This window comes from Pelmatolapia mariae, linkage group LG16_19 (assembly GCF_036321145.2).
Source record: "Pelmatolapia mariae isolate MD_Pm_ZW linkage group LG16_19, Pm_UMD_F_2, whole genome shotgun sequence".
Classification (NCBI taxonomy): domain Eukaryota; kingdom Metazoa; phylum Chordata; class Actinopteri; order Cichliformes; family Cichlidae; genus Pelmatolapia; species Pelmatolapia mariae.
Window position 1 is genome coordinate 20,368,011 of NC_086241.1, and position 15,162 is coordinate 20,383,172.

The window sequence follows — 15,162 nt, forward strand, 5'->3', positions numbered from 1 at the left end:
CAATTAGTCATCTGCATGTTTATCATTAATGATGCAGCGTACACTGGCTAATCCAACCTTAGTAAATGAGTGAACAGGTTTGCATTATAGCACTAGCTATTCCTTGTTTTCGTCTGACATACCTTGATACAGTCTGTAACAGATCACTACACATGTTATTAAACACGAATCACTAATATGACACGCAGTCAACACGTGTCACGCGTGAATACATGTGCCATGCTGGAGACACTGAATTTATTGCAGCATCTGCAATGTGACATGCTTCTGTTTTGCATAGATCTCACTTCTAGTTAGGTAACATTGTGACTGTATTTTTGTTCTTTTTTTTTGTCTATGTTGACATGAAAATATGTTGCATGTTGGCCAAAGATGGTCACATGAACCAATTAAAGTCTGACCGTTGTGGGGGACACATCCACAAATGGCCACAAACTGTGCAAGCTTTTAAAATCACCCACACACGACCACTAATGCAGCGGTGGTGTCCCGGACAGCTTTCCGGAAGCGAGCCATTTCCTGTGGAGCGGCTGCAGGTCCCTGCCTATAAGCCTGATGACTCCCTGGGGTAACTGGATATTTTATGTTACTCATATGGACCTATTGATTGTTGAACAAACATGCTGCCTCAACCCCAGCTGATACGAATGCTTATTCACATGCACCCACAGGGCAAGTATGCAGATGATATTCACAAACAAGTTCATTGACTTTGCATTATCTTACTGTAACTGTGATTTGCATACTTTTATCTTGGATGCACGTGCCAGTTTCCCGCATTGCTGAGAGGCTTTCTTCCGTGTACAGCGTTTTCAGCACAGTAATAAAAGCCTGACTGTTTTTATTTCCCCTCTCCTTCTCTCAAGTGACAACATGACTCTTGTGACAGCAAAGAACAGAGGAGAAAGACAGAGGGACAATTGGCCTGCAGCTTTACGCTTTATCCCTTCTTTACTATTTAATGAGATAAAGTACAGTCTTTAATTAAACGTTAGGAGCAAGTCAAGCAAGAGGGAGAACAGGAGCAATGAGCACTTTGGTGATGGATGAGATTTGGTTTACAGGGAATAGTGTATGTCACACTTTGGTCCCTACAATTTTGCTCTCATTAGCCTTGTAGCCTCTGCTTATGCTGCTGGGACGAGAGATCTACCTTCAGGCTATCATTCTGTTTCTGCCTCTCTCGGTCTACCTGTGCATTTCTCTGTAACCCGCCCCTTCTTTTGAGCTTTATGACTTGCTCTGCAAACATGTCATATCCCTACAACTGCACAAACAACTACCCCTTCCCTTCCAGATACACGACTCGTCACAGTAGACAATCGGACCTATTTCTCAGCATTAATTACCCATTTAATTAGCAAATCTTTGAGAATGTATAATCCGATAGCATATGGCTGAGGGTGAGAAATCTTTCTTTTACTACTGTGTCATTTATCCCCTCCCAGTTCCAGGGGGGCTGTTTCAACATGCTGGTCTAATTACCATAGCTGGGGGTGGGGACTGGGAGGCAAGCATAGAAAAACAATAACAATGCTAATACTGGAGGCAACACCAGATTAGGCCTACACCCAGTTTCTGACACAGTCTTTCTCAATAAGAAGCAAGGATTTACACACACTCAGAGAACACAAGGGGAGAAGTGAAAGACAAGTGAGATATACAGTATCCACTCTTCACTTTTCTCATTTATAATGAGCTTTTCCTGCTAAACTGGCAGGAGACATCCGAGCCGACAAGTGCTTATTCATGCAATGTATGAAAGAGAACAGCAACAGAGAAATAGCTTTCTTAAATATTATTTATTGCATGTGTCTATAAAGAATCAACACAGTCTAAAGCAATGAACTAAGTTTAAATTATCATTTAGTAGTATCACAATGTGCATGATATGAAATATTTACAATGAAAAGCCACAGCAGGGTAAGCCATTGCCCATATCGCAACGTTGATGCTGAATTAAAAACTGGAAACATTATCCAAATGCAAAAAACACTGCTCAAAACACCAACAGGCTCGATTAGCAAAAACAAGCAGGAAAAAGTTTCCGTTTCAAAATCGAAGGAAAAAAAATGTACAAACAGCAAAAATTTGAATTAAGGTTTAACAAACATTATTAACAGTATTTATACATTTGGTTCGTCCTTGTAAACTAATTTCTTTTTAAAAGTGTAAATATTGCATATAAGCCATTTGTGGAGTACCTAAGTATCAAGAATTAATTATGTCAAGTATTATTGATTTCTTTAAAATCGTTTTTTTTCTTGTTTTTGTTTTTTAGAATTACAGCATTAGAAAATGTCGTCATAGTGGCATCCACTTTACAAGACCATCCCAAATCAGTTTAAAAAAAAAAATAATAATCAAAAATCAAAACCAAACCATACTGGTTAGTGTTATAACTTAATTAGTGATATTTAACTATGTACATTAAAAATAACATAAGTTATTTAACTTAACACTCAAAGTTTCTCAGCATTTGCTTACACGTTTTCAATGTAACGCTGCGCTATTTACAGTATATAGGCAAAGGTTAAGTACCTGTGAGTTCAGATAAATAATAAGATACTTCCCCTGGTTTCTTTCGTTTATTCGGCTTGTGTCTGTGTTGTAGTTCCCATTCGGTACCTCTGCATGTTTCACTGTTGCTGTTGTTGTGTTTGTCGGGTTGCGCGCTCCCAGTCTCGGAACACAGCATGTACTACATTCAGTGTGTCCTGTGTTACAATCTAGACAAGTTTGTAAATGCAAGACCATGCAGTGGAGGCCATGGATTCAAGCTATTGAGTGGCTTTTTGAACAGCCAGTTAGACTCAGTCCTGCAGTCCTGCATGCACCACATTGCTCAGTGCTGCCTGGCGTGGTGTGACAGAGCTCCACAATGAGGCATCAGGTGAGAAAATGTGAGACACTGGGCTGTCCAGTTGCTCTGTATAAATAACTTCAAACATTCACGTTTCAGTCCCTTGTCCTGACAGGATATTTTAGGTGAACGGCGGGTGAGTTGGTGTAGTGTTTAAAAGGTGCTGAGACTCTTACTCAGACAGGCCACAGATCACATGATCAGGTCCAGGTGGACCTGGCTCATGCTGCAGTTACATTTGTCACAGCTGCATGCATTTGCAATGCAATGTCACCTATTTCTCCAACATCCTCCAAGTATTATTTTAGTGTGTATGAATTCTCCATTTAAAGGTACAATAATAAATATATTACTCTGGATTTCTAATACATAATCTAGTCATAAATGTGGGGAGAGAGGGAACTTAATCTCAGAGAGGTCGGCTCTCATTCGGCTCTAATGAACATTCAGTCTCTGTGATGATCAGTTAAATCTTTGATATACTGCGTGTTTAGAGGTCCAACCTAAAATAAAAGAAAAGAAAATCCATCAGGTGGGGGCTGATGGCTGGAGTAAGGCTTTGGATCGGTGACTTTTTAAAAAACATTCACCTTTGAAAATAAATATTTTATATATATATAGAATTCTACTGTGTAACTTGGTGCTGAGGTAGGGTTTATTTTTTTTTTAGCAAATGTTACCTTTGATTTTAAATATGTTCATAAATGCCGTCTCTTTTTGCAGTACAATCTGTTTACAAATTCTCACACATTTCAATGAATGCATACACACATACACGATAAATAAATAAATACATGTCATCTGTATGCATGAAGGGTTTTGCGTGCATGTTTGCGCACGCATGCTCTCCAAGTTTGGTTCACAGGTTTTCAGGTGTGAATGTCTGGCAACTACTGGTTGAAGCCATTAGAAAGCCAGTTGAAATTGTATAATTGATAATAACAATACCAGCGATGAACATAATATACTGCAGGCTGACGTACCTAGACACATAGTTACCTAACTATGCTTAGAATTAAAAGTCGGTTTTTAGTTTTCTGTTTGTTTGTTTAAATCTAGCACTACAGCAGCAATGGCACCAGAATGTTTAGGTGCCACAAAAAAGGAGGGAGGGTCAAATGTCCGTGTTTCCATGGCGATAGCTGTCCCCGTAACCCCCAGAGGCGGCAGAAGGGTCAAAGGACATGGGCTACAGCGCAAGGTCCAGCTGTCGCTCTGGCGACCTCGGCATCTGGCTGAAGTGAAATCCTACATTCACAGGAAGAAGAAGAGGAGGAAGGGGTGGGGGGGTGGGGGGGGGAGAGGCAAGTTGGGAAGACCCATCAGCCTTCATTCTGAAAGAAGAAGAAGAAGAAGAAGAAAAGAGTTAGTTTCTTATATTTCATTTCATTTCTACAAATTACATGATAAGTAAATAAGATTTCCAAGTCAATATTCCCCCCAGAAACTTAATCTAAGCATGTACATACAGTTTGCATCATTTATTATGTAGGACAGAACAATCGAGGGGAGGGGAAGGTCACTCTGCTACCAAGTAAGGAATGAGTGCTCTTCAAGAGGCCTGCTTTCGTGTATGAGTATGTGTGTCTGTGTGTGTATTCCTCAGCTGGTAGACACTCAAGTGGCAGGTGCTTTTACAGCAGGGAAAAAAAAAAAAGCAGAGTGGCATTTAGCACCGTGCAGCTGAAACAGGGGCGTCTCAAGTGATGGCAAACGTCACGCCAACAACACTCCCACACACTAACGAACAGGTATTCTTAATTGCTCCCACACATACCGCAGCTATGTACTTTCAAATACCATGAACCCAGAGTCTTTGAGAGTGTTGCTTTTCTCCCAGTGGAAAGCTGCACTGACCCTTGCCCCTGTGTACATGTTTGTGAGGTTTCATTTGCATGCATAGCTATCAAATGGGAGCGGAAGTCTTGGCTGGGTGACCCGCACACACATGCAGAGACACACACACACACACGGTCTGTGGCTGCATTTCTTCCCTCATTTGCTGTCTCCTCTCCCTCTTCCCCAGTCGTGAACAAGAGCCGTTTTCACAAAGCTGGATGTGATCATCATTCTCTAAAACAAACCTTTCATTCAGCCCTTGCAGCCCCCCTCCTCAGCTATTCTCACCGCAAACAGGCACACGTCTGTTCTGGGCTTTTTTTCCCTATACATACTGGCTATAAATGTAAATTGATGCTGATCCTGATGTCCAATCAAAAGCTTTAAAATTAAAAAAAAAAAAAAAAAACTAAACTGGAAATGCCAGGGCACCTTTACTGCTGCTCGGGGACGTCTGTGATGCAAAACCGTGGAACCACTGAGTTCATTTGAATAACAGAGGAGATGATTTCACTCTTGAGGCTACCTGGTGCTGAGCGAGCTCTGTGTCTTTATCGCCACGGGTGTCAGTCAGAATACAGCGGAAAGGCCGTGTTGGGAAGGGGTGGAAAAAACACAGTAACAGAATCAACCTGACAGAGAGGAACGGGAATGCAGTGAGGTCATGGGACTGATGGACCATAACAGTCAAGTATGTGTGTGTGTGTGTGTTTGTGTGTCTGTTTCTGGAGGGGCTGGGCCAGTCGACGGCCTGTATAGGCAGGCACATAGGTGAGAATGACTGAGATCTGCCGGGAAGGAGTGTTGAATCACTAACAGCTCAGATTAGCAACCAGGTGTAGCCATGAACATAAACACACTTCCTTGTTTGTGGACAATCTTGCAAGTGCATATAGGGACTGCGCATACACACATTTTCTGTTCGAAACATGCCATTTAAATAGAATCTGAGTGAAGAAAGCGTGGGTGGGCAGGAAGATTTGGGGAGGGGGATGTTATTGAGAGAAGAGGACAGAGGTCTAATGGGGGAATGAACCCAATGGCTTCTACCCCTCCTCTTTTTGCAGCACAGACACACATTCCTCCTCCGCCCCTCCCAACAACTCTTGTCTGTGCCCCCTGTCCCAACCCACACACACACACACAAGCACATACATGCACACACGCACACACACACACACATAGACTTGGGCTCTGTTCATTATTTATTTAGTTCTCACAGGCTAAATTTAGCTATGCTCCATTCAGGGATAAGACACACACACATACACACAGGCATGTATTAGCAGCCTCTTCTCTAGAGCTTCAGAGTGAGAGTAAACAAGTTACTCTGTCTGTAACCACCACAGACTTGAGTAGCTTGATGTTGTCAATGAGATAAATGAACAGGCTTTAAAGGGAACTACTCCAGATGCAACTCTGAGCAACATTCAAGAGAAAGGAAGCGGACTGCAAACTGTTGTTTTTGCTTTTATTGTGGGGTAGACTGGAAACGAACCTACAGACAAACAAGGAGAGATCAGCAGGCTCAGATCTGCTCTGTTTACATTCCTGCCCCGCTACCTCCTCTCTAATCTTCAGCGAACAAACACTGACTGACTGACTTCACCTCTGACCTCCCACGCCTTTGTCTGACCAGCTAAACAACAACAAAAAAAAAGAAAAACAATGCTCTACAACTCTGCAATCCAGCTGACTCACTATTGCATACAGAGCTTTGGCATTCCTCATCGTGTCACATTATCCACTTGCAGCAGTTCACCTGGATTATTGATTAATCCGGCAATTAGTTCCTCAGTAAAGCATTTGGTCTACAAAAAAAAGGTGGAGGGGAAAAAACCCCCAAAGCAAATCAGTTTCCCTAAGCCCCGCTGACACATTTGGATGTTTTGCTTAGTATGTCAAAAATGCAAAACCATTCAGTTTACGGTTAGCTCGAATAAAATAATAAAATAATAATAATAATAATGATGAGAATTGTGAGAATATGAAACTCCGTGTTTGTGAATTATTTCAACTGCTCAGTTATAAAAGCACCAGAAAATAAAGCTTATATAATTAAGCCACTGAATATGACAAAACTTACGGTATGACTATCAGCTCTACAGAGGAGCATTAATAAAGCAAGGGGGGAGGCCAGAAAGTTGGGAAAGAGTTCATGAGGAGTCGGTCTGCTTATGACGGGAAAAAAAGGTATAATTAGCTAGCAGCCAAGACTAAACTCACTTAATGTGCTTTGTGGGTATAATTACCATAAAATGTCCACTCACAGTCACAGAGGATCTGTCTCTTCCTCTGCATTTAAAAACAAAAAGCTAAAAAAAATAACCAACAAGCTACTAAACAATGCCTAATCCTGACGTGAATGTAATCCTTCTTACCTCCAAGCTAAATTGAGGATACGGGAGGTTAACTTTGTTTTCATCTAGCGCTAGAACATCCCGCCCTAGTTTGCTCAAAGAGTTATGTATCAGACAGCCTGGAGCACTGTACATGTGTGTCTGTGTGCGTATGTGCGTGGGGAGGAGATGGGAGGGGTGTACAGGACAGGTGAGGACAGAGACTGTGGGTTCCTCAAAATGCTGCGTGGAGCCAAAAACCCGAGTAAAGGTATTCTCTGTGCACTTTCTACAGGAAATGCTTTATGTATATGATGATTCACAATTAATTTTGTCAACAACAAAAAAAATGTCAGACATGAAGATGTCATACTTTTCCACCAGCTCATAAACATAACATAGGCCTAAGGCTATAACTGTTTATTATTTTTATGACTAACTCTTCTGTCTCATAGTGAAAACAGTCACCACTGTTTCCCAGAGCCACACATGACATCTTTTAAATGCACTGGAATTAACAAAAAAAAGCCATAAAAGTCGTAAAAACCTGCAGTATTTATGTAATGGATTTCTCCCGTTAAGCAAGAGAAGTAAAGTGTCTTGTCAGCTGCTCTACTCAGACATGATTAGCTAATTTTTTTAGTGCATTGTTAGGTAATCCTTTATGGCCTTCAGCAATCAGACACGGCCCACTGAGGTCGCAAAACAACAGGAAAAACAAAAGGCCTGTGAACGCCCCAATATGGAGAAGGTGTGTGGTGTGGGGTGTCACATGATTACTGAAAAGAAAAACAATGCTTGAAGAGAGGAAGAAGGGATTTGGGTTGGGGGAGGGATGCATTGGATGAGGTGGGGGGGGGGTTGGTGGCTCCTTGAGAGTGCTTGGCCACGCCCACAACCTTCTCCCGTAGCTGTCGTAGCAGATGGCGGCCAGTCATTAGCGTATTGTCACTCTCCTCTGAAGGGCCAGATAACCAGTGAGCACTGCTTGGCGAGGCAGGTGCAAACCCCCTGACCCCACACCCACACCCAACCCCTCCACCATCTGCTGACGCCTGTGTGTGTGTACGCACATGGGAGAGGCACACAAAGTCAAAATGCGTGTGTCTGTATTTTGGGGGGTTGCAGGGGGGTCTGGGCCCACAAATGGAAAACGTGAATCTTTCTCTGCTGTCTGCATTCATGCAAGACTGCTTACAGTCACAGAGACAAGCACTCGATAAATGAGGACAGGGTAGGGAAAAGAAGACGGCAGGCGGATAATAAAGAGGCTTTTATAGTGATATGATAAGTGGCAGTGTAGATACTCTAAAAGTAGATATGAGGATGAGCCAAATAAAAGGAGTTAAAAAAAAAAAAAAGCTGTAAAAGGAGTGAACGTGCCTCTCTTTTTCTTTAGATTAGTGGTAATGCTCCAGTGGTAACATCCCCCACTCACAAAAACTAGCCCAAAGTTCAAGAAGCTGACACTTGCACTGAAAGCCATGCACCACACTACGCCACTACCACCCCATTCTCTCTCTATCTCGCTCCCTCTCTAACACTTAAAATACACAGACTCAACTGAGCCATATTTTAGGATTTTCACACAGAAAGTCAAGATCTTCTTGCATTTTTATAACGTCCTCCCTCCGCTCAGCTTCCCTTTCACACCACAGTGCCAAATGAGGACAGGTGATTTCGTAATCTACCTGTGACAGCGTGATATACAACCGGGAATGCAAACTATGGTTCACTCAGTGATAAGGTGAGAATGTGGTAAAGCCTGCCATCTTGTAGTAAACAGACAGGCCCTATTTTTCCTCTCGTATCGGAATGTTATGTATTTGGATGCGAGTATCAACAACTTTCCTCAATGTTGTAGCCACATGTACTAAAGTTACCAAAGCAAAGGCCAGCAGCTGCTTGTTGGGAAGGCACTGATCTTTCTATCATTCAGCATTTTTCTTCCATTCTTCCTTCTCACCCACTCTCTGCCTTCTGCCAGCAGCTCAATAGTCCATTTTGTTATACATGAAAAACAAAACAAGTCAACCATCCATCACCATTGTTCTTTCACTTCCCTCCTTCCTCCACCCCTGCTCTTCTAGCCTTGCACCAGGGGTAAAAAAAAAAAAAAAAAAAATTCCCGGAACATAAACGTACCAGATCACAGCGAATTCTCACGTATACCTGTGCCTCAGGTGCACACGAGTCACATGTGTTCAGACAAGTCTCCTGTGTAAAAAAGAAAGAAAAAGAAACAAACAAACAAAAAAAACACCAGCTCATTTGACGATTTGTGAAGTTGCTCATAGTGAAAAAAAGAACCCCTCCCCTCCCGATTTCATCCCAGCAGGTTAGAAAAACAAGTGAGCATTCACCTCTCCCAGCAACCTTTGCACACTGCCCACATTCCAGTCCTGAAACCCAGTACCTGACAATTGATAAACAACTGACTCACTTGTTTTTCTGGGGAACCCGATGACTTGCACCGAGCTCCACACTGGCTGCGCTCTCACAGCATGAGAGCCAGCTGAGACAAAGAGACAACCTAGTTGTGAAACCGCAAACAGCAATTAAACTCTTGTATTTCACCATCAGGAACACTGACTCCTGAGCCACTATGATCTCAACACTTTGTATTTTCTTTAGAAACAACAGCAACTTCTGACATGTCCCTGCCATGTCATCCATCCGTGTAAATAATCCCTGGCATTTACAGATGGATGAAAAGCCCCTGATGCAGTGGAAAGAGGAAAGAAAATGAGGCGAAAGGTAATATTTTGATAACAACTCTTCCCCTTCAAGTCTCAGGGATTTTGCTGCTTATTCATTTTGTTCTCTGAGGTCTGTGTAACACACCGTTTCAGATTTACCAATAGCGAGTGCTCTTTGCCGCCTTCGAGCAGCTTCCATAGAGGCATCATGTGTAGCGCTGCATGCGTCACTGAATCAGATCAGATGTTTTTTTGAAACACTGACGCGGTGCAAAACTGCGTCACTGAGAGGAAACCAGGACAGACCATTCACATAAACGGAACAGCAAACGTGAAGGCAGATAAGCATAAGTTTTTAAAATAAAAGCGTTTCAAAAAAATGCAATGATGCAGAAAGATTACATTTTAATAAAGGGGAGTTTGCGTCCTCTGGGATGTGTGGAGGGGAGGGAGACAAGGAGGCAACATGTTCCACAGAATGTATTTGTTATTCAGCATGCCCCACCGCTTTCATTCAACCATCTAATTCAGGGCTTTTATTTGAGAGAAAATACCCCACAGTTTTAAAAACAGGATCAACATCACACAGCCTCGAGATTTGTCCGCGTGTCCTGGGTGTGACAAGTAGGTGACTAATCCTGTCTAAACATTACAGCCTACACCCAATAGCAATGTTGACAACTAGTTTGCTTCTCTAAGCTACTGTAGTTTACTACACCGGATTACATAAGTCTGTAGGCTGTTATCTCGGATATTGCAGTGATGGTCAGTCACGATTATATGGCCACAAAAGAGCTTTCAAGAAAAATAAACAGTGTCAGCTTTTTAACTCGCAGTGGAAAGGACAAACTGACAGCAAGGGGCAGACACACAGACGCTCCTGCAGACAAACCATTGAGGCTGTTTTTGCTCTCTAGAGGTAATTATTATCAACTTTGGGACTGAAAACGAGCCCAGAAGTGTTGCAAACAACATTACGTGTGGCCTATCTCTGCAGAGTACACAGTTGCCCTGAGGCGGATCTCTATCCTACTCCAACCCTGACGCCACTCCCTTCATGAATGAAAATGCACTGAATGAATGAGTGTGTGGGACATGTGTGACAATGCTCACCTTTCACAGCAGCAGCAGTAGTCTCCTTAAATCCCAGGCTGGCATAGGGGCTAGAGTTGAAACCATTCAGGCCCCCCTTGCAGCCACAAGCTGTCTTGAACCTCAGGAGTTCATCACAGCCCCCTAACCGGCATCCCCCAAGGTTTCCCTCCATCAAGTTTAAGGCAATGTAGTTAAGTCCATTTTGATAGCCAGCTGACGTTTCCCTGCACATGGGACTGCTGTACTCCTCACCGAGTCCTTCAGAGCTACAAACTGTGCGAGATACGTTCTCCACAGAGGCAGAGCTGTGCCGTTTAGTGTCGTTGGCAAAGGATGGGCACACGGGTGTGACAGTGGTTGTGGAAGAGAAGGTCTCAGAACTGTGACGACGACGTCCGTGAGGGTCGGCCCGGATAACTTTGGCCCCCCTGTGTGGATCTACAACTGTAACAGATAATGAAGGACCTCCCTTGAGAAAAGAGTCCACAGGCACAGGGGGCACCACATCTACTATGCTGCTCTCAAGGCTGAGTCTCTGGACACAAGCAGTAGGGCTGGTCGGGCGGGGAGTTGTGCATAGAGCAGGTAAAGGGTCAGGAGGACTAAAGGTCATCTCAGTGTAGTCGTCACTGACTGGACCAGGCTGACACTTAAGGCTTCCTTGCTGTGGAACACCCCTCTCCTTTTCCTGTCCCTCTGTGCTTTTATCTTCCTCCACCTCCTCCTCTTCAACTCCCTGTGTTTTCTGCTGAGTGGTAACTAGACTATGGCATGTCAACAGTTCAGCTGTGTCTGTACATTTAGTTTGGTGTGATCCCTGCTGAACCGTGGAGCTGACATCAATATTAGCATAGCCTGAGAGTGACCGGGATCCCGTCTCTGTGGTTACAGAGGACTCAGGGCTCTTTGACTCTGTGGTTGTGTTGTGGTTAACACTGCTAAAGTCTATGTTAATGTATTCTCCGGGGCTGCGTGGCTCTGAAGGAAGAGGGTGTTCACTCATGCATGGTAGTGTTTTGAGGGATTCCAAAGCCAGACGGGTAGGCCGACAGACCCTACTCCGGTGTACCAGACCTCCATCTATCCAAGCCACTCTGAGAGGAGATGGAGTAGAAGATGGAGTGGCTGGTCTTGCCACAGTGCCATTGGTTGCAGAGTTTCCTGAAGAGATAGGACAGTAGTTGGATTCCTCTTCTATCCGTTGTCTCTGTAAACTCATCACCACATACTGATCTGTGTCAGTGGACCCACTGCGCTGCAAATGTCCTTTAAGTGATCTTGGTAGAGAACTGCAAGAATAAGGCTGCCTGTGGCTTGGCGGGAGGCTGGGATCTCCTGTAGGACTGAGAATATAATCTGGGGGTGTAAGAGACACCTGTGTGTCAACAGGAGACATATTCAGGTATTCTCCATTGGTGAGCTTCCCATCGTTGCTGTCCACTGACATCTTGGTTGCACACCACATGGGCATATACCCACTGTCCTCCAGAGAAACACCCCCAGGGGAGTGTATGCGTGGGGCCAGTCCCATTGAGGAGGGTTTTGTACGAGGGTTGATGATTTGCTTTGGAGCAGATACACACATAGGGCTCATGGGCATGTAGGGGTCATCCTTAGACCCGGGTGTGAGAGGAGCCACACCAGGCATCATGGGCATATAGCCACTGTCGCCTTGGTGACCATTTGAAGCAATCTGAACATCTCTGCAATCCTCCAGACTTATCCCTTTAGGAGACGCGGTGTGACACCTGCGAGAAGACTGACTTCCACTGGTGTATGTTGCCCTCATAAGCGTATACTCATCCAGGGAGGCTGAAGATACTTGGGGGGGACCCCTCTGCTGACGGGGGGTGGTGAGGGAGTATGTGCGCTTTCGATACACCTTGTCAAATTCTGGTAACCACCGATAACCATTCTGATTCTGACGCTCCATTACCATGTAGCCATCAAGCTCACTGCCATCCCGGGATGGGGGGGTGTCTGCTTTGAGGGACTCCGGAGTGTTGCTGCGGAGAGTAAGCTGTAACCTGAGGTCTCGTGCCTCCGCAGGGCTAGAGCCAAATTCCTCGCATGATATAAAGCCAGCATCACTGGGAGAGCCTGAGAAGGATGCACTGCAGCTGGATGGGCGAGGGGCACCGCTGTCTTGGCAGGAAGATGCATGGCCTGGACAAGCAGTGGTCACAGGTGGAGAAGGAGACAGAGGCATAGACATGGACTTACTATGCTGGAGGGTGGAAGATTCAAACGTCAGAGAAGGGCGTGCAGTAATGGTATGAGATCTGCTCAGCAGGGTCCTGTGGACCCCTGGACTAAGGGGGCTCCCGGTGACTGACATAGTGCGTGCCATGGTGCCGTCGCCCTCGCTCGCAGTGCGTAATCGACACGAGGAGCATTTGCTCACAGGAGAGGTCGCAGCCATGCTGTCAGTACGCGACCGCCGGGGAAGCCCGATCTGCTTCGGGGGTAGATTATTCAGGTGCCTCCGCGAGGGTACAGAGATGGGGTTTGTACCAGATGACTGGCTTTTGCTGCGCGGGCGGAATTCCGACAGCTCCTTCATGGCTTTCATGGCCTCCAAGATAGTTTCGTGAATGTTTTGAGCAACCACAGAGTCATCTGCCTGCATCCACAGCTCACCCGGACCCGTGGACGCAGATCGGCCAACCTCTATGAAGAAAAAGCTGTCAGAGTGGCCGCACCTCCGGATATTCATCAGCTGCAAGACGACTGAGGCAACATCAGAGTTAAGCTTAACGAAGCTGATAGTTCGGCTGGAGAGACACAGCCTGTACACCCCTGTCAAATTTCGGCTCTGTCCGAGACCTTTAGATTTTAGATTTACTTGCCATACCTCCTTGTAGGCGGCGGTCACCGGCGTTATTACACCGTAGCTCGACTCGTCGTAGCCAACCAGCGAGGACGCAGAGTTAGACGCCGAGCCGTCATATACTTTCCCCTCTGCCATTAAATCCGTCAGCACCCGGTACCAGCTCTCCTGTTCCTGCTCGTTTTCCGTCGCCAAAGCAAAATACTCATCCTTGGTATAAAGAGCAATAAGATATTTGTATTTTGCGTCCGCTCTCTTGCTGATATTGAGGCAGCAGTCCAGAGGGATGACTCTCTTCGGGGCCGATTTGTTTTTCCATTTCTTCTCGCTCTCGTAGTATTCCAACCGGGCAGGGAAACCTTCGCTCGGCTCCTTTAGAACAAAAAAGCGCTTATGTCCGTGTTTCTGCTTTTTCAGGTATCCGCATTTCTTGATGCTGCTGTTCGCGTTACTGGCCAATAACGACTGATCACCGGTGTTCGGCGGACTCGCCATTCTCGCGTCCTCCTCTTATCAGACACAATGCTTCCGTTCCCTTTAGTTGTAAAAGAAACGACGCGCTTTCTTTTAATCCTCTACTTCCAGAGCCGGTTTCACGTTCATTCGTCTTCTCCCACAGCCGAGCGATAAATAACACATGTCTGCTGGTGTCCGGGCCGAAGAGGGTGAAACAACATGTGACGATCTACACATCCAGCTCCGGTTTTAAAAAAAAGAAGGGAAAGGAGACGAAAAAAATACGCACTCACCAACAGTGGGCGGTGCGCACTCAGCTCATTGGGTTTATTGGTGGAAAAGGGATGAATGTTGGAGTGAGAAAGGAAAGAGAGCGAGAGAGCCCTCCTACTATCACTGCCCTCTTCCGACTCATTTGCGTGTAGTCAGTTAGGACTGTAGCTTTATTTATAGCATCCCTATTCCTATGATCCATCGTTTGGCTTCAGTGTACGTTTTTTTTAGCAGGATATAGCCCAGTCCCAACTACTCAAACGAGATATCCCCGATTCAGAAAGCCATCATTTGCGTCATTTAAGGCGTTACGGGGTGGATTATGAAAAATATAACCTGAGTATAGATCAGTTATATGCACAGAACGAATATATGACGCGTAACTGGTTTTTATACACGTATAATTTACAGGTATGGTTTCACTGTCGGAAATTTTCTTACCATGGGTGTTTGTTTTTTCTCTCACTACACTTTGACCATATTTTAACTCTAGAGGGAGTCGTTCCAGTGTTCTCCAACTGGTAAACAAGCATCACCTAGTCGACTCTGCAGCTCTGGCACATGAATTTAATATTCCCCCTGAGCCGTCCAGCCAGAAAAGCCTGCATTCACAGTGTAAGCGGGATATTCTCCCCCGTCCTCCTCCCCTTTTTTACTCTTAAGCGAAAGCACCCAATTGTTCACGCGGAATAACTAGTACAAGAAATGACAAGAGCGCACAGAGTGCAGCGTGTTTTATTGCATAATGCGGTCGCCTGCTGATTTATT

The 15,162-nt window shown here is 44.8% G+C and overlaps 1 protein-coding gene across 1 annotated transcript; it reads right to left on the reverse strand.

Annotated features, from left to right (window-relative positions):
• Nucleotides 1–1,792: 1,792 nt before the first annotated feature.
• On the reverse strand, nt 1,793–14,387 carry irs2b (insulin receptor substrate 2b). Its single transcript, XM_063498423.1, has 2 exons — nt 10,854–14,387; nt 1,793–4,197 (listed from the first exon to the last, which is right to left on the reverse strand). Exons 1-2 carry the CDS (start codon nt 14,158–14,160, stop codon nt 4,193–4,195), a joined length of 3,312 nt encoding a protein of 1,103 aa, XP_063354493.1. The 5' UTR covers nt 14,161–14,387; the 3' UTR covers nt 1,793–4,192.
• Between the last annotated feature and the right edge of the window lie 775 nt (nt 14,388–15,162).

Coding starts and splice junctions, on each gene's coding strand:
- irs2b (XM_063498423.1), bottom strand. CDS start 14,160: ATGGCGAGTCCGCCGAACACCGGTGATCAGTCGTTATTGGCCAGTAAC.